General features: G+C 40.2%; 1 protein-coding gene across 3 annotated transcripts; it reads right to left on the minus strand.

Moving 5' to 3' along the window:
• Nucleotides 1–445: 445 nt before the first annotated feature.
• On the minus strand, nucleotides 446–25,907 carry LOC123322889 (nucleoprotein TPR). Of its 3 annotated transcripts, none has more exons than XM_044910961.1 (15): nucleotides 25,574–25,907; nucleotides 24,743–25,518; nucleotides 24,120–24,312; nucleotides 22,855–24,063; nucleotides 19,142–20,514; nucleotides 16,171–17,073; nucleotides 14,376–15,098; nucleotides 12,365–12,673; nucleotides 12,067–12,255; nucleotides 11,476–11,659; nucleotides 7,521–7,868; nucleotides 7,360–7,461; nucleotides 2,067–2,221; nucleotides 1,432–1,663; nucleotides 446–793 (listed from the first exon to the last, which is right to left on the minus strand). In XM_044910961.1, the coding sequence occupies exons 1-15, from the start codon at nucleotides 25,737–25,739 to the stop codon at nucleotides 723–725; spliced, it is 6,933 nt and encodes a 2,310-aa protein (XP_044766896.1). In that variant the 5' UTR covers nucleotides 25,740–25,907; the 3' UTR covers nucleotides 446–722. The 3 variants fall into 3 exon arrangements, with proteins under 3 accessions (XP_044766896.1, XP_044766895.1, XP_044766897.1); XM_044910960.1 differs by having other exon boundaries at nucleotides 2,058–2,221; XM_044910962.1 differs by lacking the exon at nucleotides 7,521–7,868 and having other exon boundaries at nucleotides 2,058–2,221.
• Between the last annotated feature and the right edge of the window lie 24 nt (nucleotides 25,908–25,931).

Below are 25,931 nucleotides of genomic sequence, written 5' to 3' on the forward strand. Positions count from 1 at the left end.
AATCACAGACAGAACATTTTCATTCCACAGAATTGAACCTGTTTTTCCCATTTATTCAAAATGGAGTCAGAATATTTTAGAATTAAGATAAGAGGATATCTTTATTTCTCCTAGTTCGATATACGAATGTATAGAGAAGAAGAATAAGGAAAGAAAAAGTTGAATCGTGTTGTATTTTAGTCTAAATTAAAAAAAAATTAATAAATGAGGCATTACTGGACTAGTGGAAATATAATTATTGTTGAAATCTGAAAATAACAGATGAGTCATTCAGGATTGAAATACCTTGGCACCAACACTGAACCCTGAGGAACTCCATAGTTGAATCAATTTTCTTCTGTAAAAGAAATCAACGATGCAACCAGATTTTTTTTAAGCTTCAAGTTTGAAAATAACAAATCAGGAAACCCAACTTCTTCGGGAGAATCAAGAAAAAAAAACAAAATTCAGCAGAAAATTTATATTATATAAACAAAACTACACATACATGTTATACCTCTTGAAATTGAGACTCAGCATATCAAAAATCAAAGGTTATCCTTACTAAAAAGAAAATGGTATGAAATCGATGACAAACATACAGAATAATTAATTATCAATTACTATTCACAATCATATGATGATAAATAATCACTTTCAAATGAAAAATATATATTTCAAACATGAATGAAAAAAATCATTTAATTTGGAATGGTCACTAGCTACAACGAGAATATCTCACATTAAAATCTTCGGAACGGTGATCTTCCTCTCGATCTCCTCGCCATACGGTTGAAATTTGGAGGAGGGTGACCTGAAATTGGAAGAAAATACATGTATCTATCTCTATTCATGTTGTATCATGTATGATCGGTGAACCAACTATAATCTGTCACTCAACCCCCTTCCCATTTGAGATCGACTGAAACTCCTACCCCTACTATTAGTACGATTCTCGGATGGTGTGAAAACCCGAGGGGAGCAGAACGCACTCAGAGGGTGAAGTGCCTTTACCTTTTTTCCTTACTTTCCAGTGTCAACCTCTATAGTTACTAAAAAGCTCTGCTGGTGTGCAAACCCGGGAGGGACAGAAAGCACTCGGAGGTGAACCGCCGTGTTACGAACGAATACAATTTGAGAACTCTGATTTGGACTTTCACTGGTGGTCACATTTACAATTTTGGTTCATCTGGAATACGCCGCATACTGAATTTCATTTGTATCTGCCAAATTCCGACGAAATAATCGCAAAATACACTTTTCAAGTGTAGGGGGGCTCTTACATTTTAGGATGTAACTTGATATGCATTTTTTTTACTTTCAGCCTTCTACAATAGCTTCCCGAAATAAGTTAACACCGGACACCACGCATAATTAAATTCCGTTTAGGAGCTAGACCTTCGGATGTCGACACTTTCCCAATGTGAACCCAATTTTAGGGCGTTGCCTCACCTTGTAACCTCTGTTGCTGGTTCGGACTTCCCTGTCTGTGTTCCCCCCAAACAATAGGCGTCGGTCCGCTCCTTTGGAAGCCTCTATTGCCCATATTTCTAGTCTGCCTCCTCGCTACTCCCATTCCGCGGGTATTTCTAGGACGTCCGTTTGTACTAGGCGATGCTTCCGCCTCCCTACCTTCCTCTTCACCTTCTTCTGTTGCTGGGGGCTTCTCGCCCTCTGAACTAACCTGAAAAAAATCCGGGTTAGAAATTGGGGCACTCCGCCATTGCACAGCTCATGATTTTAACTGTTCCAGTACGCGGAAGGTCAGACTCTTATGGTGGGTTTATGCAGAGTTCCTAGAAACTAAGACTCAATCGAATTGGTAGACGGCGATCACGTCAACGCGATTTACCACTCGATTGTCCTTTCTAAAACTTTGCATAAATCCACCATCACGTTTCCATCCCTTCGAATTTCCAGGGCTTCGTGCACTGACAGATGTGAAACGCCAAACTGGTAAGGTTAGGTTGGGTTAGTTGAATTTGACAGTTTAGTTTTGTCATGAATCTCTAGAGTGTCAAGCCAAGGGATACCGACTGTAGATGAATATTTATTGTCATGAAAATTGATAAAATTACCTTTCCTACCTCATCATCTGCCTCCATCATCTCTTCTCCTTGCTCCTCGGCTTGCATACCCTCGGAGGAAGTGCCAGCAACTGCTGGAGGTCCCATGTCGCCGGCTCCACCATCTGATACCTGTTCAGTTTCTTCTGCTTCGCTTATTGTGATGGTTGGTAGTTCTTGAATTGAAAAATGTAAATTTCACAAGCTGAATCTTCGATTCACTACCATGAATCTTCATTATTCATGCAGTTTCTAACCCCCCTTGAATTTTTCCACAACGACAAATTTTTCGTGGTATAAATTAAATATGTATGTTCAGATATAAAAAAAAACACACGAAACCGGCTGCAGAAACTACAAATGCTGGCCTGCGTTGTTGTAACAGATGCTATGCACACAGATCCTACAGCAGCGCTTGAGGCTATACTTGATCTGCCTCCCCTACACCTACATGTGAGGAAATTTAGCCTGCTAGAAGCAATAACAATATCTCCTACTCGGAATCTGGGTTGGACATATGAGGATTTTGAATCAACTGGACTCAAACCTCCTGGCAAAACCATCGGATATTATGCCAATCATCTTCGATTTCGAAAGGGTTATAGCTGACCGTCCTAGTGCAGTAAGTTTCGTGAATCGTTTGGACAAAAAGTCTTTCACGTGGTTAACCGATGGATTAAGATCAGAAAGGGGCACCGGCATTGGCGTATATGGACCTAAACTGAGGATCTCTAAAGCCTTGGAAAGTGAACCCTCTATTTTACAGACCGAAACACTGGCTGTTTACGTATGCGCTCAGGAGTGTCTAATGAACCTCAAAGGGGTTCATATCTATATCCCCACGAACAGCCAGGTCACGCTGAGGTCCCTGAAATCACACTGCCAGAGAACTCTGCTGACATGGGAGTGCCGTAATACAATAAAGCTACATTCACAATCAATTCACGGGCCGAAGTGCACTTCGGCACGGAAGCTTAGCAGATGGCGTTCTCCGTTACCATTCACAATGAAATTCAAGACCAAATTTCTTGCAAGTCGCAAACTATCACTTCGGCAAGGAATTTCGTGCCGGCTATAGATGATGCTGATGCTTATGTTTTGATCAGTTACATTTTTGATTCATTTGAGTATATGGTTCCAAGATTATTGCGAATGGTAAATTTCGTGCCGAAGTGCACTTCGGCCCGCGAATTGATTGTGAATGCAGCTTAAAGCAACTGGCCAGAGGCAATAAAGTGACTCTAGTATGGGTACGAGGGCATTGTGGTGTTGAAGGAAATGAAAAAGCCGATGAACTTAGAAAAAGAGCATCAAGGTTAACACCTGCTGGATCTGAGCCTTTCTGTGGGCTTGGAAAGTGCCAATGTAAGACAGCGGTCCAACAATGGGAGTTTAACAACAGAATAACCCTCTGGAGAAACACTCCTGGACTTACTCAGTCAAAGAAATTAGTGATGATTTCACCGACCTACACCAGAAAACAGGGGCGGATGGGCTACCTCGAACCGGCCCGGGAATTTTCTTCCAGACCGGCCCACTTCAAGAACGAAAAAAGTACTTTTAATGTGGGGGTTCAGTGGAGTAGCATCAGTTGCCATGAAAAAAAAAATTTGATGAGCACCTTGAAAGCAATTTTCAAATGTTCACAATTATGAAAACTGTCAAAAAATTGAGCAGACATTTTATGGAGCGAGAAGGCGATGAAAAAATTGGACCACTTTTCCATATAATTGCAAGGGATATTAAAAAACACCTCTTAAATCGTTTCGCCAGAATTTTTTTTCTTATTTATATAATACTTTGGAGAAAGTAATTTTTGATTTCCTGCTTTAAGTGAAAGTTTTCACCTAGTTGGCGGATAGCATGCAGACATTATAGGGAAACACCAAAAATTTTTTTACTGCCTATATAGAACAACTACGCAATTTGATTTTTGTCCGCTTTCTGGTTTCTAAGAAGAAAATTAAACATGTCTTTTCATATGCTTTCTTCAGGAAGCTGTATATAAACATGGCCAGCTCAAAAAAAAAAAAAATTCTATGAAAGACCCACTGTTTTTCGACTATAAATCGACCCTTAAATTAACTACTCCTTTACGATCTGCATTATGTTAGTTTTGTATTTATTTCAATCCATTTTATTCAATACAACTCTGAGTAAATAGAATCAACGGAAAATGTATCTATATTGTCTATAGGTATAGGTTGAAAAAATGAAAATTTTCAAATTTTCTCACATTTGACATCAACTATTTTTTGAACACAATATGGATGCATAGTTTCCAAATTTCGATTTCAAATTCCCTTAGGGTAATTTTGAATGAAATTTGTGGAATCTTAAATGAAAAAAAAGGTTAGAAATAGTCGATGGGCCTGTTCCGATATTGCTGGTAGTACTGGCCCGCAATCGAATAACAATAGAACTCGAACGACTGGGCCAATAGGCATCGTTTCTGAAATACTGACAGTACTGTTCAGGAATATCGGAACAGACGGTCTATGTACCATTAATTTCTAAGCCAGTCGACCCTGAAGAATTTTTACTAATTTGAAAAGTGGTTTTTTAGTTTTTTACCATAATACCTTTCCATGATTATGTTAGATAGTTTTTTCGAAATCATATTTTTATATACCTTGAAATATCATCATATTAATTCACTTCAAGATTTTGCTGAACGAATAAGGTGCAATCCAGTGACCCACTTACGTAAGACACCCACTGTACCTACATAAATTTTGAAGAAAAGCTCATACATATTATTCAAAACTTAGATAAAATCTATAAACTATTGATACTGCAACTAATTAAATGGCCATTAAGCTAAACACGCCTAATGTTGCTAGTTTCGTGATGTGGAAAACACAAAAATTTATAATAATGATAATTTTGACTGTAGAAACAAGAAAACTGAGTTGTAGGAGTTTTTTGTTGAGAAATAAGAATACTTATATAACTCGTTTCAGTGTAGATTATATAAGGAGCTGGATCTCAAAGAAGAGACCTATCCTGTCAGAAAATATATATTTCCTCAATAACCTTAACCTTTTTTAGGAGATTTTCGTTTTACATAATTGAATTGCAATCTATGCATCTTCAAATACTAAGTTGGCCGACATAGATTTTGTATTTCCTATAGCGAGCAAGCTTCTCTCAAATAATATTAAATAAAGTAATAAAGTAAAGTTTGGTAGTGTGATATTAAAAACAGAGGTTTAATATCACATAACTAAACTTTACTTTCACACCCCGTGTCCCATGGTCTGGCAACTTAAAACATTCGTATAAGGCAAGTTCAGCATAATAATCATACAATCACGTGTAGAGTTTTTTGCAGCTTCTGTATTCCATTACGTTTCAAGCCACCAGAGGTGGCCAGAGTTGTTCAGGAATAATTTATTTTTATCAATATTATTTTCAAAACTTATTGAAACATATATTTTTCATTGTGAATTGGTTTTCAATATTTGTAAAAATGAAAATATCGATGTCAAATATGTTCCGCCGAAGACAAAAAAATGGTACGAACTGACCAGCCCTCTGGCCCAACAATCGACCGGCCCACCGGGAATTTTCCCGGTTTCCCGGTGGTCCCATCCGCCCCTGCCAGAAAACTGCTAAAGCTGTCACGAGCTGAGCTTCTGGTGATGGTGGGACTGCTGACAGGGCACTGTCGGTACAAATATCATTTCTACTGAATGGGAAAGTCAGAAGATGAGATTTTCAGGCTCTGTGGATCAGAAGCACAATCAGCTGAACACATGGTATGCAAGTGTCCAGAGCTGGCTGGCCTAAGAACCATTCATCTGGGGAAACTGGACCTGGATACTCACGAGGTAACGGCCAAGGCTCCTAAGGATGTTGGCGGTTTTATCAACACCATTGACCACCTCCTTGGGTTCCTATGAATGTGTAGGGTAGAGCACAAAAGATCTACATGGTCGCAGTTCCCGGAAGGCTAATCGAGCCACAACGACCCGGGTTCAAATACATAATAATAATAATAGCTTGAGGAGGAGGATAACAATAATAGATATAAAAAAAGCAATGTTGAAAACACGACGAGGAACATCAAAAAGTTTTCACAAATCGAAAGAGATTCAGCTATGCGGATCGAAAAGTACGGCAAACGACATTCTGCTGACACTGCGTATTGAACCAACAATACTACATCAATATAACGAGCAAGCATATCCTTGAGACCAACCACAATCTTGATACCGATGACGGTTTCGAAGTCGTCCATTTTGTGGAAAAAGGTCGTAAACGGAATTGTTTGGAAAATTTGGAAATTATGAGATATAAAATTAACTCCCGGACATCATTGAACGTCCAAACAGAATATGAAGGTAGTTCCCTTTTCTCAGTCTTCTTTCCTGCTCTTAATGCGTAGTTATCTGTTGTTTGTTGTCATCCTTTACAATATGAAAATGTAGATAGCGCTATAAACTTTTATCTCTACTGCTGCGTCATAAAACCACCATTTTGTAAACACCTTTCCTATGTATGCTTGTTTTATTTGTATTTTTGAATTTTTGGATTTTATAACCGAATTCCTGGTTTGTAACTGTAGTCCATCACAGGTTGGTATTTTTATTGTTAGTTTGTTACCTGGGTAACATCTCAGAAAAAATCTTTTGTAGGAACCTGAAGATGGGATGCGTTTAGACATCCCGAAACCGGTCGTAATTTCGAGAAATAAAACTGTGAGATTGAGACCCTCGTTACGTATTTTTATTTTAATCTTAACTCACACAATGGGTACACTTTCCTATTTAACGAGCAACTTCGGAATTTTTGAGTTATTGAAGAAGGTGGGAAAATTTATCAATGTAATAATAGAATAGGATATAATCGCCTATTACAGCGAGGTATGAATGCAATAATAAGAATTAGTAAGACGCATATAACTGATAGCAAGTCTGAATCGAACTAACCAATTTGCTATCATTCGGACCCCGTCAGAAGCACGTCCCATACTCATGGTTTCGGTCTTATTCGACCCCATCAGAGCAACACGACTCCCCAGATTGGAACCCAAACGAAGACGATGATTCATATGTACCGTTTACTTCTAATTCTCAAGCTAGACTGCATAATGCAGTCAACATGTGTGAGAGGAGTGGTAGGAGGCGTTCAATTCCACAGCAGAAATATCGCCATTGGAAATCTAATGAAATCGAATGCGTCCCACCTCCTCCCTTACGCATGTTGACTGCAACATGCGGTCTAACTGTTGTAACTGTCCGGCGACAGAAAAGTGGTGGTACTTTTTGATCGGTGCGTAGTTGCTAGAACCCCAAAACCCCCAACTTACCGTCCGGTTGGCTGCTAGGCCCCGCCGGCTGCTCCTCGGCGCCCGGGATGGCCTCCTGCGGCGACGACTGCAGCGGCGTGCTCGGTACGCTGCGCCCCGTACCTGAAACGCAAACGACATAAATATAAACCGTCGACGTCGCAACCCCCTCGCATCCGTACTGTTTTCGTCCACGTTGATGACCTCGAGGGTCTGTTCGGGAACGGCCCCGACCGATCCGGAGGTGGAGGGCGGCGCCGTGTCGCTGAAAATGAACCTGCCGCTCGGCACGTGCGGCGAGCTGACAGCCTCGCCGAACGCGTCCGATCTTCTCGGGACGAAAAGGGTGGGGGTGGAGGGGACTATGCCGTCGTCGCCACCCTCTTCCATGTGCGGCAGGAGCAGATGGGATTGCTGGGGACGGGCCAGCGACGGTATCGGCCGGCTGCTCCTCGAAAACATTGACATTGTGGCCGAGGGCACGGACGGAGAGGCCTGCGAGATCGTGACTCCGCTAGACGTGGAGGTACCTTCGAAAATATTTTAGATACATTGCAACTGCGGGTAAAATTAACACCGAGAGAAGGATTTGTGATATCTTGAGCATAATCCTGTTGAATGAACTAGCGACCGTTCAAAAAAAATCCTCAAGTAGGTAGGCTAGGCATGGAAGGTCAGTTGATAGTTATAAAGGAGTTACATTATTACCTTATAGATTGCTGGGTGTGTTGGTCGGGCCAACCAACCCTGCCACCCAACCAAAGCTTTCTATTGTAGCACACAAGCATGCTCATAGAGCTATACCTCTCCCTCTAGTCCCATCATACTCAAAAAGTAGATGATGTCAGAGGATCATTGATTCTTGGGTTCCCCTAGGCTAAGCTTGGGATAACCAAAGACTCCAAGTCTGACCCTGTCTGCCGCCGGGCAGTCACAGAGGATGTGCTCAATCGTTTCGTCCTCCTCTAAGTCTGCAGAGTGGATCATTGACGATGTTGAGTTTGTTTATGTTTAGGCAAGCTCTGAGTCTACAATGTCCCGTGAAGGCCGCCATTATAGACCTCAGATTAGTTCTAGGAAATCCTAGCCAACGACTACTGTATGGGCTGGGAGGTGCTGAGATGGCCCCCTGACCTTAGTCTCCTTTCCACTCAAGCTATAGGCTCGTAAAGCTCCCGCGCATGTTTCTGGGCTCGAGTTATAGTCCACATTACTCGCAAGCCACCCGAGTTAGATAAGCAGCTCTGTTAGGGGGCACAATAGACCTTAAGGTCGCAGTGAACTGTAACCCCTTCTCACTATACACTAGATAAGCACGAGTAGTGTAGAGCGGCCATTATCGTCTACTGCGCCATCTACAGCTCGCCTACTAGATCCAGAATTCTGACGAACTCCAGTAAGGGAAGGTTCAGAGGCTGACACCCTTACAAGCTTCTCGTTCAGTTTGCTTCTAATGGCGAGGCATTCGATGACCAGGGTCGCAGGAATTTTTTCCTCTTTCCCACAGAATCTAAATTAGCCTTTTTCTCTCACTACAGATGCTTCCTCAGGAGGCATATACCCCTTGGATCTTTCAGTTTTAAGGCTTCAAACGGCGTACTTGGAGTGATTCATCACTGAAAAAGTGTTTCTTTTTTGGTTTTCTCCTTACCAAAACTCAGGAACATAATTTGTAGGTTAGGTTAGGTTAGGTTAGGCTAATTTGTAGGTTATCTAAACTCAGCTTTTCTAAGACCGAGAGCATGTAACTTAGACCAACCTATACCGTAATAACGACTTCATGATGCATGACATGCGACCATGTAGATCTTCTGTTCTCTACCCTACTCATTCATAGGAACCCAAGGAGTGATGTTGATAAATCCCACAACATCTTTAGCCTTGGCCGTTATCTCGTGAGTATCCAGGACCGGTTTCCCCATATGAATGGTTTTTAGATCAGCCAGGTCTGGACACTTGCATACCATGTGTTCAGCTGTTTCTGCTTCTGATCCACAGAGCCTACAAAACTCATCTGCTTCCCCGTAAGGTACAAATATCATTTGTACCCTGTCAGCAGTCCCACCATCACTCGAAGCTCAGCTCGAGACAGCTTTAGCAGTTTTCTGGTGTATGTCAGTGAAATCATCACGAACTTCTTTGACTTAGTGAGTCCAAGAGTGTTTCTCCAGAGGGTTATTCTGTTGTTCAACTCCCATTGTTGGACCGGTGCCTTATATTGGTATTTTCCAAGCTCACAGAAAGGTTCAGGTCCAGCAGGTGTTAACCTTGATGATCTTCTTGCAAGTTCATCAACTCTCTCATTTCCTTCAAGACCACAATGCCCCCACAATGTCACTTTTTTGTACCTCGGCATCAGTTGAGTATCATCGATCGGCATTTCAATGATACAAAATTCAGACTAAACAATAGGACAATTCAGAAGATGAGGCGATGACATGTGCATTTTGAATAGGTTCTATGACACTGAACTGCTCTCCTCGATGTCGTTGATCTTTGAATTCCCGAATGACATTTGACGTTTGTGTGAAAATTTATATCGAAAACCCCTTAAAAGAGCTTTTAAATTATTCTCACCTTCCATCTTCGGCCAAATACAATGTTCATATTTTAACAGCAGTCAGTTTCCAAGAGGATTATGCTCAGAACTTATTTATTCTTTTATCAAGCTCAACTCTCAGGGTGATATTGCTTTATATAAGATTTTTTTTACTTATAAACTTTCATAAGAGTGATATCAAATAATGTATATAGAAAAATTATACTTTCCTTCGATTATATCACACTCTGACTTGGATAAGATGAACACTTTCAACACAGCACTCACTGACAAATACACAACACCATCAACTATTGTTACTTATTCAAATATTTCATTTGAAAACCACTAATAACTAATCGATTAATACTTTTATAAAATCTTATTGATTGTTTAAAGTGAAGCTTATTAGTTGAAGAAAATGTTAAAGATCTTTTCCAAGCAGAGAGTGATATTTCACAAATTTTCAACCCTTCTGAAAGTCTGAATTGCTTTAAATATTCTTGGAGTTCAAAACTATCATGAGTTATTTAATCCCTACACGCGTTTCGCCATCGCAGTAGCCTCCTCAGCTGGGTTGAGGTAAACTAAATGATTTATTTTTTAAATCATCTTCTGAATCATGAATCTGAAAACTATTATTAGCCTCCCCAGATAAGTAGAGTTAATTTCTTGTTCATATATCTTCACCTTCGGTACCAAATAATTCAGTCTTCACGCACCTGAAGATGCCACTGCGAGGGCGAAACACGTGTCGTGGTTAAATAACTCCTGTTAGTGAAAATCGTGTCATTCAGTATTTAGTTGAAGGCGTATTTTCGAAAAGACAATGAAATTCCTCCCTTGTCTATTTGCAGGTTGAAAAATTTTTCATGGGAATTTGTTGCTGCCACTAAAAAGACGTACATTGCTTGGGAAAGAAACAAAGAGATCGCAAAAATACGCCAAGCCTTACTATTCAAAAACTACTTGAACCGTATCTCCTTATTATATTTCACTACAGGGACACCCTCTACTGAAACTAAAAGCAATTTTTTTTTTCAATTCAATTTATTCGATATCACCTTACAAATTACAACTTCAAAGTAATGATTTCAATAGATTGATAATTCAAAAACATCGCAAAAACTTAGCTGCCTTACCCTGATCGGAGAAAACAATCGACTCGAATATAAATATTAAATGGTCTTTCTGACATCACATTTTCCAAGAAAATCGGAATATGATTCGATTGAACTAGCTTGAATCTTACTGTTTGAGAAATACCAACCAATTTTTCTTTCAATAACAGCCTTATTGAGAGACAATTCGAATTTTCCAACAGAAAATTATCACATTACAGTACTGATACAATTCAATGGTTGAACAATTTGGGAAGGAATCGGATTGAAAGCAATAGAACTAGATTTAAAGCAATGAGCCTACACCACCTGAATCATAAATATCAAAGAACTTATAATAAAATACAAAAATAAAAAATCTAAACTTCAATGTCTATAACTCAGCAGTGTTATGTGTGTTCATCAACTCCGTAAATTTTTTTTTTAAACGTTAATTTATCACTTTTGCTTCAATTAACTAATAATCTCAAGACATACCATCTGTTCCGCTGCTTATCGCCTCGGACTGAGGCTGCTCTGCGCTCTCCTCCTGCGAGTGGCTCTCTGCCGCAGATCTCTCGCTCTGATTGGGCACTTCGCTAGAATCGTCGATTACTTCCACTTCGTTTCCCGCCTCTTCTTCTTCTTCAGGGCAATCCGCCTCCTCGTAGTTGTCCTGTTCCTGAAAAAGTCGACAATTTTGTGTTTTCCGATACGCAGATCCATTTTAGGCTTTCGCTCGACCATCGAAGGATGAAAGGACCGAGATGGTACCATTTTATGAACCCAAAAAATTATTATTATTATTATTAATTACATTAAATTGCCCATTAAAATTTTAATCCCCCATTAAACGGTTTATCTACTACGTTTTGAATTTAAAGGTACCCGCAACAATGTAAGTCTATTTAGTAAATCCGCGCAGATCGATGGTTGCATAGAAACAAATGTTGACGTTGACATTTGTTTGTGACATGTGTCAAGACGAATGACACTCTAGGAAGAATACAAGAAGTGTCATGCGACTGAATGGACGGGTTATTTAACCGAAACGACAAAAATCTCGGGCATCTGTGAAGTACCACATACCATAGCCTCAATGTCATAGCCTTCGGTGTCAGGGTCATCGGGTTCGTCGTCTGCACCCTCTCCCTCGTCAGCACCGCCATCTTCGTCACTTTCCAACACTATCACATTGTCGTCATCATGATCTCTTTGGCTACTTGTTGGTACTTGATATTCCACCTCCAAAACACTATCACTCACTGTACCGGTTTGCTGAAAGAATGACATAATATTTCCTAGAGAAAAACCCTACGCAAGTTATCAGATGTAGATAAAAGACTATTCTTTCCTGTCTCCACATTGAAAATTCCCGATCTCTTACCTGCAACCTCGTCCTCTTGCACTGCTGCATGGTCTTTCCCTGGTCGTCCGCTTGGCAAGCCTCGGTGTCGGAATCCCTCTGCCGTTTGTGACCCACCTGAGAGGTAGTGACCGTGTTGCTACTACTGCTCGTGCCCTGCTCTTGCGTGGGCCCGGTACTGCTGCTACTACTGCTACTGCTGCTTCCGGAGGGAGGTTCGACCCTGGGCAAGACCAATGCGACCGCCTGCTGCTGGGGGGCCGTGTGCACCTGGACGCCGCTGTCCTCGTCCTCGGCGTCCTGAGAAGACTGAGATGGGGGTACAGCCGCCTGCGAACGGCACGAATGAAACAACAAGAAAATATTCAAGATGCCGGATTTAGCATCTCCTCAAGTTCAATGGTATTTCATGAAGTTACAAGTATGGGACTACGCGTTACTGAACTGCCATTGTCCACAACGGTTAATCATATTTTAGACTATCTGTATAACGGGGAACTATCTTTAAAGCTTCATTCACAATCGATTCACGGGCCGAAGTGCACTTCGGCACGGAAGCTTAGCAGATGGCGTTCTCCGTTACCATTCACAATGAAATTCAAGACAAAATTTCTTGCAAGTATCACTTCGGCAAGGAATTTCGTGCCGGCTATAGATGATGCTGATGCTTATGTTTTGATCAGTTACATTTTTGATTCATTTGAGTATTTGGTTCCAAGATTATTGCGAATGGTTAATTTCGTGTCGAAGTGCACTTCGGCCCGCGAATTGATTGTGAATGCAAAAATTGAGATTTTGACGATTCTGAAAAGTTCTCATAACTTTTTTGTCTTTGAAGTTACAGATCTGAAACTTGAACCTTCCTAGGCAATTTCATACGTAGAATCTACTGACAAAAGATTTTTGTCCAATTCGAAAATAGCAAATTCAATAAAAGTTTTCATTTAAAAAGATGAAAGTTCACCTTATGATTAGAAATGAACAAATATTTTGAGGTCATCAGTGGATTCTACGTAAAAAAGTGCCTGTAGAAGGTTCAAGTTTCAGATTTGTAACTTCAAAGACAAGAAAGTTATGAGAACTTTACGAAATTGTCAAACTCAAAAACGAAGTATCGTAGGAGGCTGCGGTTTATTCTTTGTTTCTCCGAAAAAGAGCTCGGAAATGTGTCATCCGTTTTCTTCTAGCTGCTACAGTTCTCGAGATCCCCTCAGTAGACAACGAATTTTGCCCAGCCTGTACAAGAAAACTATACAGGGTGAGTCTTAGCCTCGTATAAATATTTTAATAGTAGAATATTGAGGTCAAAAGAAGCACTTTTTTCTTTTACCATTTTTTCCAATTCGGCTCGGTTCTAAAGATACAGGCTGTTGAAAAACCATAAAAAAAATATTATTTTCAGTTCTCATAAACGGTTTTATCGAATGAAATGACTTTCGGAGTATAGTTTTTCATTTATCACCCACGTCTGCTAGTTTTCTCATTATGACCATCACGTACCATAAAAATACCAAAAATTCAAAGAACCCAACTCTTGAAACTGAGTTGAATGCTATCTAATGAATATTTGAACGTTTTGTAAAATATAAGTATTCTTCATATTTTCACGTATAATGCGCCGTTTTCAAGTAATTTGATGTTCAAATATTAACAAGTATCTGTGAAATTTGCAAAATTGGGTACTTTGGCTGAATACAACTCTGTTTAAAAGAGTGTAGTGTCGCAGATTTTGCTAGTTATTCTTGTGGCACAGCTCATGAAAACTTAAAATGTCTATATATTTTTATCAGAGCTGAATTGGAACAAATAGTATAGAAAGAAAGTGTTTCTTTTGATCACAAGAATCCACTGTTGAAATTTTTGTACGAGTCAAAGACCCACCCTGTATATTCTACTGGTGATACGAAAAAAATGAAACCGGTTCTCTCCAACTTTTGCCATTTTCTTTTGCAGCCCTCGTCGATCCGCTCTGCTGCACCCTCAACTAATCGGTATGGGAATCGACCTAAAAAAAGGCATCAAATGTACTTACTTGTCTGGGGCCCAACATCGCCGAACTGGCAGAACTGGTAGCCGGCACATAGTCCGTGTGGGAGCTCGTCGGACTGCTCGACAAGGCTTCTATACTATTCGACGATCCGGTGGTGTGCACCTGTTGTTGGGGAGGAACCATAACCGCGCTCGGGCTCTGACTGGTGGGCAGTACGGCCACCGTCCGCAACTGGGCGGACATTGGCCTTATGCTCGCCAGTGGCGTCTCCCCCGCGTTCCTCCAAGGCTGAATAGGCACCGACTGGGTCTGGGTGTTCGTCGAGTGACCCGCCATCGGTTTGATGTTGGCAGTGGGAGGCTCCGTAGTGGACTTTTCCGCCGTTCCGGAACTGGTGCTCGGCTTCGACCCCTGCTGCAGCCCCAGCTGCCTCTGCAACTGCGTCAGTTTCTGCGTCAACACGTCCATCTCCGCGTTCATCTTCTCCTTCTCCTGCAGGTGCTCGGCCATCATCTCGTCCTTCTCCTTGAGGAGCGCCTCTATCTTGGCCAACATCTCCCCGTTACTGCTATCTCCCGACTTCCCTGGACGATCCTGATTCTTCAGCTCCTCCTTCAGTTCCTTGTTGTGCTCCGTTAAGGTGACTATTCTGTCTTTCGCGTTCTTGAACAGTTGCTTGAACCTCTCCTCTTTCTCCAAACTGGATTTGTTGACTTTTTCTATCTCGCGCTTCTGGTTCTCGTTTTCTTCGGTCATTTCGCGCACCTACATTGAAAAATTTAATACAAACGCTGAATTTCGAAAATACACTGCGCAGAAAAATTAACGCACATTCTGAAAATCTCAATTTTAATGAAAGTTAACTCTACATTGACTTTATAACTTATAACCTCTCGGGAAGGTTTTGAACCTTCCGACCACTAGGTCTGTGAGATCAGTCAAAGATATTCCACCCCATACCATAATCGATCCTCCCCCGAAACCAGTAGTATTCAGGAAATTGCACAGAGCAAATCTTTCATGTGGACGTCTGTATACAAGGGAACGTCGATCACAATGGTAGAGGCAGAATCTAGTCTCATCTGTGAAGAGAACTCTTTCCCAATCGGCCTCCTCCCAATGGATATGCTCTCTCGCAAAATCCAAACGCGCCCTTCGATGGGCTGGGGTAAGAGCTGGGCCTCTTGCCGCGACACGAGGCCTCAAATCATATCCTCTGAGGCGATTTCTTATTGTCCGAGTGCTAATTTGCACCTCATGAGTTTGCCAAAGCTGAATTTGAAGGAGGCGAGCGGTTGCAAACCGTTGTCTCAACGAAGAAACTTTCAAGTAACGTTCTTGAATGGCAGTTGTTACCCGTGGTCTACCCTTTCCTGGTCTTCGGACATTCATACCTGTCTCCCTGAATCGCTGCAACATTCTGGACACACTTGTATGGGAAACTCCAAACCTTTCTTTTTCTTGTGTATGTCCACCCTTCTTCTCGCAAAAAAACCGCTTGGGCACATTCCTCTTGGGTCAAATTGCGTGTTTCGCGTTGCATAGCGATCGAGTGTAGAAAATCAAACGAAAGAAAAACTATTGAACACTAGAATTGATCGAGAACAACTGATTTTAGAATGGAGCCAATACTTTCAAAATCTGATAATATCATCTTTTTTTATTCCTGCTGGGAAAAAACATCTGTATTGAAGAAAACCGTTGAAAGTGGATAACATATGCATGCATAATTCTGATAAGAATAATTATCATTGAGAACACCTTTAGTTGTAGAATAAATTTGAGATTTCCATAATGTGCGTTAATTTTTTGCGCAGTGTATATTTTCGTAACCTACCTTTTGGTTGAGCTGTTCGATAACTTCCTTATTCACCTGTTCCATCTGATTCAAACGTTCCTCTAACTCTAGCTGGTGTTCATTCTTGATCTGTTCTTCCCTTTGACTAGTTTCACTCTGCAAACTTTCCTTCTGCTCCGCCTGTTGTTGCTTCAACGTTTCCATCTCTTTCGTCTGATCTTCGCATTGTATCTTGTATTTCTTGGCTATTTTTCTGACCTGGGTGAGATTATTCTTCAGTTCGTTGATGGTGGCGTCTTTACTAACGCCTTCTTCTTGCATCGATTTAGTTTCTTCCGTCAGTTTCTTATTTTGTTCCTGAAGCTGCTCCAGGTTTGTATTCGTACTGCTGATTTGCGTACGGAGTAGGGCAATCTCTTCCTTGACTTTACCGAGTTCCTCCCCTTGCTGATAACTCTGGGATCTGACGCTCTTGAGTTGCTCGTCCAACTTGGATTTTTCCTGTCTCAAAGTGTTCATTTCGTCGTTCAGCTTGACGATGTTCGATTTTTCTATGGTCAGTTGCTTGCTGAGGTTATCTCTCTCGTTCTGGAGTTTCTTCCAATCTTCGGGACTGGTTCTATTCGACTTTTCTATCAGAAGGTTCGCCCTCTGGCGCCACCTGTTGTATTCGGCCCGCAGTGAAACGTTCTCCGTTTGCATGGCTTCAGCCTTAGTGGCCAATTCGATATTTTTCTCTTGTAACGGCGCCAGTTCGGCCTCCAACTTGTCCGTCCTAGCTCGCAGATCGGTGACTTGCGTCAGTAAGTTGTCCCGTTCCTGTCTGAGCGATCTGTTGCTATCGGTGATGGCGTTCAACGTTTCTACCTTACGTAAAACTTCCGCGTGTTTGGAAGCGGTGACCACGGATATCTCGTTTCGCTGTCTTTCATTCTCAACAACCTGATGAGAGAACGAATTTCGTTACAATCGAAAATTTTATAATTTTACTGAATAATTGAAGCGAGGGATGAGTTTCCGCCTTTTGTAAAAGATGGCGCCACCAGAAGGTAATGTTGTCGAACTGTCGAATGTCAACAACATAACCTTCAGTTCGAAATTGTATTTTAATACCATATAAGGCTGAAATCGTTAGATAAAAAATTGAAAGTATTTCTGGAAAAAGGATCAAAAGATAATTTTGGGGTATTCTGAAGAAGAGATAAATTTTGAATTGATGTTTCAGATATTTGATGAAATTCCATAATTCAACTAAAAACTGAATAACATAATTTTCACCGATATGAGTTATTTTTTAACCTCTACAAGTGTTTCGCTTTCACAGTAGCATCTTCAGGTGAAAATTGTATTATTTGGTACCAATCGAAAAGATATAAACTCCGCACAAAGCGATTTAAATTTTAAAACCCCATATTTGAAGGATGATTTTGAATAGATTCCGCGTTGAATTTGAAAAAATCATGAATTAAACTCATACTTATTCACTTTAAACTTGCATATGCAGTGATAACCTAAATTGAGGAGAATTCCCCATTACTCTGAATATTCTCTAAACTTTCGCCATCCCCTCTAGATATTCAGAATTACAATTTATTGCTTCGTTTATTCTTTCATTCAGTATCAAATACTTAATTGTATACTTCATTCAAATTTATTTTAGCAGTCGGTTGGCCATGAAATAATTTTCTCAAGTTTTTGTAACTAGAACGAAGTTAGGTTGGCACTCATGAAATGTCGTTAATGTCATAACGCCGTTGCCACAACTAATATCAATTTTTATTACGAAAATGCCGAAAGTGATTGAAAAAAAGAGACAGGGTTTCAGGAAGTGCTATTTAGAATTCTGGTCCGCTCATTCAAATAGTTATACCCTGATATTCTAAAATCCACAATACGTCAGACGGTAGCGAACATATTCAATGTAAGAAAATTTATATAATGTTTCATCTGAATCTAAAAGACTTATATTTCAGCTGAATATTTCCCTAATCAGAAAAATTGTGAATGAAGAGGATGACAAAGAATTTCCTTCTATTGGGAGACCCAAAAAAGTGGTGGCATTTGAGAATTATATGTTTGAGTGAATTAATGCGAAAAGTTTACTACAGGATTTTCGATAAATGTCATCGGAGTTCCCTAAAATGGATTTTTCTATTTTTCATTTGACTTGTCCTCTACAATGTAAATGTCTAATGGTACTAATAAATACCTAATGATTATTATTACATCAATGTATTAGGATGAATAGCCACAAATACGCGCAAGTTGCCCTGTTACTTGTTTATTCATGTGAAATTTTTGTTCAACGGTGAAGTTGCATCTTAACTTGAAACTTCCTTCAATTCCTTTTACTTATATTGATGCAAGATGAATTTTGTTGAAGAATTTAACATTCTTGTAATTATCTGTTAATTCCTTCGGGAGATACCCATATTCAACCACTGGATCATATGCAGTTCATCTTCGGGTTAATATTTTTGAAATCTACAAATGATGTAAGCCAAAGAAGATAACGAACATTAACTCTCCTCAAGCTAGTGCATATTATGATATTATACTGACTTCTTGTATTTTCCATGCAAATAACTGGATTTGGTATGCCTTCAATAAGTTTGTATAAAATTCAATTGTGTCCGTCACATATTTTCCGAAGAGTTTCGACATTGTGATAAAATACGTAATAACAGAAACTTTTACGTAGAACGGGCAACATAGAGTTGATTTAAAACCAAAAAATGTTTTGACAAGCTTCATAACCCCACATTTTCGTACTATGCAGAGTGAAATGTGTCAAATTTCCATGGCCAACCGACTGCTAAAATAAAATTGAATGAAGTATACTTACCTTCACTGATGCCACTTTGACAGCGAAACAAGTGGGCAAATAACTCATGTAAGAAAAAATCGCGTTATTGAGTTTTCAATATAAAAACTCCCAGTTTTCTTCACAAAACGGCGGAAACTCATCCGTATATACCTACCCCTGATATATTCAACACCCTGTACTCACCTGCTTCATTTCTTCCAATTGCTTGGTGACCATCTCCAGCTTAGACTTCATCCTCGAATGTTCCGCCTCCAGGATTTCACTCTTACTCACGGCCACGTCCTTCTCCTGCCTCAAGTACTTGATCACCTTCAGCAACTGCTCGGACGATTTGACCTCATCTTCGGCGAACGACTTGCTGAACGACGACGACGAATCGTTCATCGATTGGTTGACGTTGTCGGAGCTGACCTGCGTCTGCAGGATGGTGAGCTGCGAATTGAGACTCTCCATCTGGGACAGCAGAAGGTTGTTCTGGGCGTCCAGATCCTTGAGCCTGTTCTCGAGATCCGACTTGTCCTTCAGCAAGTACTCCTCCTGTTTCTTCCAGCTCTCCTTGCTGGATTCCAATTCGCTCAGGGCGTTGTCCCGGGCCATCTTCACCTCCGCCATCTCGTTCTGGATCTTGTTCAGGGTTTCCTTCATTTCCGTCAACGCTTGAAGATCGGCGGAATGCAGCATAACCTCCCTGGCGTACTTATTCTCGACGATCTTCAGGTTCTCGATCAATGACTTACATTCGCTCCTGCAATTCTCCAATTGTTCCTGGCTGCTTTGCAGGTCCAAAGATCTCACGTTCAATTCCTCCTCCAATTGAGTGTGTTTGGCCTTGTTGCCGACACTTGCCATATCCTGATCGTCCATTTGAATCGAAAGTTCCCCTTCCAGTTCCGAGCACTTCTCCTGCAACTCCTTGATGGTATTCTTGTGCTTCTCGATTTCCGCTTTGAACTCTTCCTGTTTTTCCACGGCCATCTTCATCTGTTTCTCGGCGTCTTCCGCGATGTTGAAATACTGATCGGACGCCTCCTTAGCGGCCTTCAGCTTGGCCTTCAACGTGTCGATCTCGGACTGACTGTTCTCCAGTTGTTCCTCCAGATGGCGGATCTTTCGGCCTTCTCCGTGACTCTCGGGAATGGCCAATATCGACATCTTTATCTTCTTCGTGAGCTCCTCGACCTGATCGTTCTTGGCGGCCAGTTCTTCCCTGAGCTCGCCCAGTTCTTTCCTGAGTTTGTCGGCTTCCGCCTTCTCTTCTTCGCATCTCTTGACGGCGTTCTGCGTCTGCGCCTGAAGATGATCCGTCAGTTGTCTGAATCGGTCTTGTTCCTCCTGTAAACGTCTCCTCAGAGCGGAACATTCTCTGTGCGCTTCGTCTAGTCTGGCTTCTAGTCTGAGTTTGCCTTCTGAATCTGTCCTTTCTAAGGTAGCCTTGATCAGTTCGATGTTCGATTGGATTAAATGTTGGGAGTTGTACTGTTGTTTCATCGACTCGTATTCCCTTCTGGCCCTGGCTTCCGAATCTCTCAGGAGGCTGTTTTCTTTTTCGATATTACCTAGTCGAATTTATAAAGGATTATTTTCGAGCTGAATCTGTGTTAGATGTTATTAAAGGGCGAAGATTTTGGTGGGAAAGAATACGAAGGAATTCAGTCCTCATTTGTTCAAGAATCCGTAAGATCTACCAGTATTTAACAGTTTCAATTGTGATTTTCCATCAAGACTTGAAAGGAAAAATAATATCAGTGTGACACAATCTTTCTGGAAATTCATAATCCACTACCAGATGAATGCTATCAAGTTTTCTGTTTAATGTTATTGTTTAAAAACTTATTCTTGAATATAACGTGCAAAAACACCACCCATTGTTCACTTTTCATGTGTAAACAAATAATAAATTGTTATTATTATTGGGAATATTACACAATGGGTACTTAGTACGTATATGAACATAGATAATTTGGGCTCATAACACAGCGATAGGTGAACATAAGTTGAACACGAATTCATTTATATTTACTTCAAGAATCTTTTGATACGCGAAATGAAAATCCAAAACTTGAATGAGGCGATTTTGCGTCATATCAAACGCTCAAGTCACCTGAAGCACCTCTCCGAACATTTCGTAACAAGCATGAGTTGGCTAATACTCCTTTCTGTTGACATAGACGTGAGTGTGGTCCAATCAAAATTATAGAAGAAGACAACTAGCTGACGTTCAGCTTTTTCTCAGTCCCTTTTTTGACCGTATTTCATGCACTGATGGAAAGGGAATGCTCAGTCCATGTCTATATTGTCTATGTTTTTGTGAAAGGCGGTCACTGTCAACAAAGAGTGTCAATAATTGGCATAGAGAATGGACTGAATATTACCCGCATAAAAGTGCTGCTCTGTATGAAGTGAGGAAGCTATGATTCGGCCAATACTTGTCTCTTTTCTATGGGCATACACGTGAGTGTGGACCAATCGGAATACTAGAAAAAAACAACAACTAGCCGCATGTTCAGTTGTCATTTTTCTGCCATTTTAATTTTAGAGCTAAATACGGAATGCTGAGCCCTTTATCTATGTCTGTGGTGTCAATGGACCAGTTCAGAAACCTTTACCAATCTTGTAAATATTCGACAAAACGCTTACAATGGAAACGTAATATTTTTTTTCGAATTATAATTGTGCCTTTCGGTTTCTTTAAGCATTTCAAAACCCTTGGAAGGTCGCCGGCTTACAAATCCAAGTTATATGAAAAAAACATTATATTGTATTTTCAAAGTGAGTTTTGACATTGACGACGTTTTTTCGTGTTTTGAGCATTATATTTATGGTTTCGTCACAGAACGCTGTATTTCTATGTACATATATCGAATGTTCTATGATTACGACTGCACATAGAGGTGATGTAAAACTTTGACAGAACACAGTAAATGAGGCGTTCTATGACGAAAAAACTAATGAATAATGTCAAAATTTTCCTTGAAACAATATAAATTTGTTCCATAATCACTTGGATTTGCGATATTTGACATCCAAGGATTGTGAAATGCTTAAAACAACCGAAAGGCACAAATAAAATTTAAAAAAATACGTTTCCATTGTGAGCGTTTAGTCGAAAAAGGTTGGCAAACTTTTCTGTACTCGTCCATTACGAATATTTTACTCTAGCCAACAAAAACAGATCAGAATTCGACAGGACCGCCATTTTGGAGCGCGCAAGCTAAACGTCAGTCGTATAACGTGAAGTTAGCCGAACTCCGTAAATTCTATGGTTTCCACTTACGACTTGCGAAATTTCGAATATTGACCAGTCGACAAAGACATCCGAAGATTTGCGACATATGCTAAAAGGAAACTCTACTTTGTGCCGGCGAAAATTCATTACAAAAAATACGAGGATATTGCTCAATTTTCCGCCGACTTGAAGGGTTTGAAAATCGCCATCTTTGGTTTCCGCGAAAAATTCCAAACAAAAGACGAGTAACCGGAGCGTGTCCAGCAAATACTCTCGACCTGGGAGCCAGATAGAAAATTATGAAAAAGCAGCTTCGGAGGTTCGAGATTTTTGACGTTTCTCGAACGCAAATGTAAACAAATCTACGTCAGTTGTCAATTTGACAGAACCGAAGTTAGCAGCGATCACAGACAGCGAAGAGTAGTGTTTTGGCCTCTGAATTAATGAAATTCATTTCATTAAGGTTTTTTCAAGGCAAATCGACCCAAAAAGTGGATCTCCTGACCTACAAGCTACTAGTTTTAATTTCGCTAATGATTTTAGATGGAAAGACTCATTTTTGTCAATACATTTAAAAATTCTAAAAATATCCCGAGAAGGAACGTTTTCATCAGCATCATGATATTTTCAAATTGATTAAAACCGTATTCGACAAATGCAAAAAGCTCACCTAGCATAACCTCAGCCTTAGAAAGCTTGGAGTGCGCTTCCATAGCGTCGTCCCTCAAATAATTAACGGTCTGCTCGTGTTTCAAGATGGAATCGTTAAATATCTTATTCTGCTTCTCCAATGCCGTGATCTGCTTCTTCAACACCTCCATGTTGTTCTTCATGACCTTGAACTTCTCCTCGTTCACTTCAGACTGAGCCACAAGTTTGCAGTTCAACTTTGTCAGATCCTTGTTCTCTTTCCTCAGAGAAGTTAACTGTTCGTCCAACATCTTTTCATTCGCCAACTTCTCCTCTTTGTAACTGTCCTTCTCCGTCCTGATCTGTTCCATTTCCTTCTTCAGACTCTCCAATTGGTTTTCGAGGTCCCTCACCAGTTTCTCGTCCGAACGTTGACTATCCGGAGAATCTTTCGTAATCTTACTGACATCCATGCTTTCCTGAAGGTTCAACAAGGTATCATCTCCGTTAGCTTTAACCGCTTGAGCGTAGAGGTTTTTATACATGTCCCGTTGATTCTTCAAAGTTTCCAACATTTTGTATTGCTTCTCTTTCTCTTCCAGCAACTCTTGTTGTTGTTCCCGCAAGTCGTCCAGTTTGGATTTCAGAAGGGCGAAGTTAGCAGGGTCGAAGGCTTCCGCTTCCTCCTGTTTCTCCGACAATTCCCTGACGAGAGACAGTAACTTCCTGTTGTTCTGTTGAAGTTCTTGGATATCGTTGAAAACGACCAGTTTCTTTGTGATGATGTCCGCGGAGCTGAAGCTATCAGCAAAGTCCATTTCGGGGGAAGTTAGGGATGAACCCATTCGGCACTGTTCAACTTCTTGGAGTAAGTGACAGACCTGTCGACTCAAATCGGCAACATCTTTCTGTAATCTATCGTTCTCTCTGGCCGTTGCATTTTCCAGCCTCCTACATTCCGCATTATTTTCCCTAAGCTGTTGTACTTCTATAAGAAGCGAATCGTTGTTGAGCTTCAACTCGTCGTGAGCATCCATTAGCTTGGCATAGTCGTCCTTGATTTTCTTTATGAAAGGACCCTTTTCTTCAATTTCTTTAACGATGCTGTTGATGTAGTGGTTTAGACGGGCGTTTTCTTCTTGCAATGTGAGAACCTTGTCAGACATTGCTACGTATTTTGAATACAATTCGGTGAAAGTCATTCCACTCTTGAGAATATTAGAAGTTGTAGCAGCAGTTGGAGACAATTCTGTAAAATGCAACTTAATCATTCAAATGTTTCATATTTTACCTTTACCGATTTACCTTCCATATCTTTTTGTAACTTGAATTGATTAGAGTGATCCAACAGTCCATTAGCTTTTTCCAGTTCATTTTTGAGAATACTAATGTATTCATTCTTTTTGTTTATAATTTCTTCATGTGCAAGCTCACTTTCTTTATGTTGCGTTTCTAAATCTCCATATTTATCGGTTGCATTTTTCAACAACTCTTGGGTCTGAAAATAATTGTGAATAACCATTTTTGAGAATACCGCATTAATTCCTGATCCAGGAGTTTTAGTTAATGAATCAAGATGAAATTCAAATTTTAAGGGATGCGGGGGAGTCCCAAAGGGAAGTACCGAAGCTTCCTTTTCAATAAATTTGCAAGCATTTTAAAAATCTACCTTTATTTCATTTAACATTCTCAAATATGTTGAGAAGTTGAAAGATGAAGGCTTGCAAAAAAAAATGGGACATCCTGTATATAGGATGCAATTTTGATACAAGAAATGGATTATTCAGGTGGTACAATTCATTTGTGAGCAATAAAATACATTAAAATACAAACAAGTTCTTCCAACCTCTAAATATGGATAGAGTTCAATTAAAAATTCCCATAAAAAGACAATTTATCATTTTCAGTTAAAAATATAAGGTTCATACCTCATCAAGGGCCTCCTTCAAACCTTCGGCATATTTTTTATTCTCCTCATACATTTGCTGATACGCATTCGCTAGTTTTGTTTTGGCGTCAATTTCTTGCAGGTATGATTCACCAATTTTACCCTCAGTATCACGTTGATTAGAAAGTTGTTTCACTAACTCTTCCATTCTCTCACTAAGGCTATTGTTCAGTTCAGTAAGAGATTTAACCTGTTCTACAGCAACCTCTAATTCTTGAGTCTTTTCTGAAAGTTTTGCCTCCAACTGGATGCATCTTGATGTATTATCACGTCTCATATTTAAAAGTTCCTCAGTTTTTGAATGCAGTTCTTCTGTTAAACTTTCTACTTGACTTTTCAAGAGTGATCTTTCCTGTTCAATTCGTTTCTCTTTGTATTCCAGAGTCAGTTTCATGGATTCCACTGCATCTGCTTTAGAGAGAGCTTCGCATTTGGTGTTGATAGCGGTTTCAAGTTGTTCCATCAATGACTTGATATCAGATTGCATTCTTTCTACTTCAGCATTTCTACGTTGTAGCATTTTCAAATGTTCATCTCTTTCATCCACAGCCAAGTTTCGTTGATGACGGAATTCAGCTGCCTCTTCTTCAAGCCTACGGCATGTCGATTGAGATTTGGAAAATTCAGCATTTAGAGATGAAATTTGCTGCTCAAAAGTAGTAATTGTACTGGTAGCAACTTCAAACCTAGCTTTGAGACTCTCATTTTCTTCAGTTACTTTGTCTAACTTCTCGCGAACTTCAGATAAGCTTTGTTCTGGATTGAAGAATTCATTAGAATCTACAAGAAGCTTGGCACAATATACACTTACCTGCATTGAAACGATTTGTTTCCAATAAAGCCTTGGAAGTTATAAATTCCTGAACTTTTTCAGTGAAAAAGTTCTCAATTTTTTTAGCAATTTCTGCGGGAATCACAGCCCATTCTTCCCCAGTTACAAGAGGGGAAAAAACACATACTCCTTCTGAGCCCACCATGACTGTAATTTTATATGACGAGATGATAAATTAAAATAACACACACATTTCAGTTCACAATAAGCACTGTTTTGAAAACTTAGGAACTAAATGATAATGCTTGGCTTCCACTGGTCTAAGAAAAACATGCCGGGTTGGGAACTTCCACCATTGAAAACCATTGATTCGAACCAGCGATTTGTCTTTTCGTTG

The sequence above is a fragment of the Coccinella septempunctata genome, chromosome 1 (assembly GCF_907165205.1).
Source record: "Coccinella septempunctata chromosome 1, icCocSept1.1, whole genome shotgun sequence".
In the NCBI taxonomy this organism is placed as follows: Eukaryota; Metazoa; Arthropoda; class Insecta; order Coleoptera; family Coccinellidae; genus Coccinella; species Coccinella septempunctata.

Excerpts from the sequence above, each read along its gene's own strand:
- LOC123322889 (XM_044910960.1), bottom strand. The coding sequence starts at position 25,739 with ATGGTGGGCTCAGAAGGAGTATGTGTTTTTTCCCCTCTTGTAACTGGG. Across the intron at positions 24,064-24,119 it reads GTTACAAAAAGATATGGAAG|AATTGTCTCCAACTGCTGCT; the intron begins GTAAATCGGTAA and ends TGCATTTTACAG. Across the intron at positions 12,674-14,375 it reads CGATGTTGGGCCCCAGACAA|GCGGCTGTACCCCCATCTCA; the intron begins GTAAGTACATTT and ends TGCCGTTCGCAG.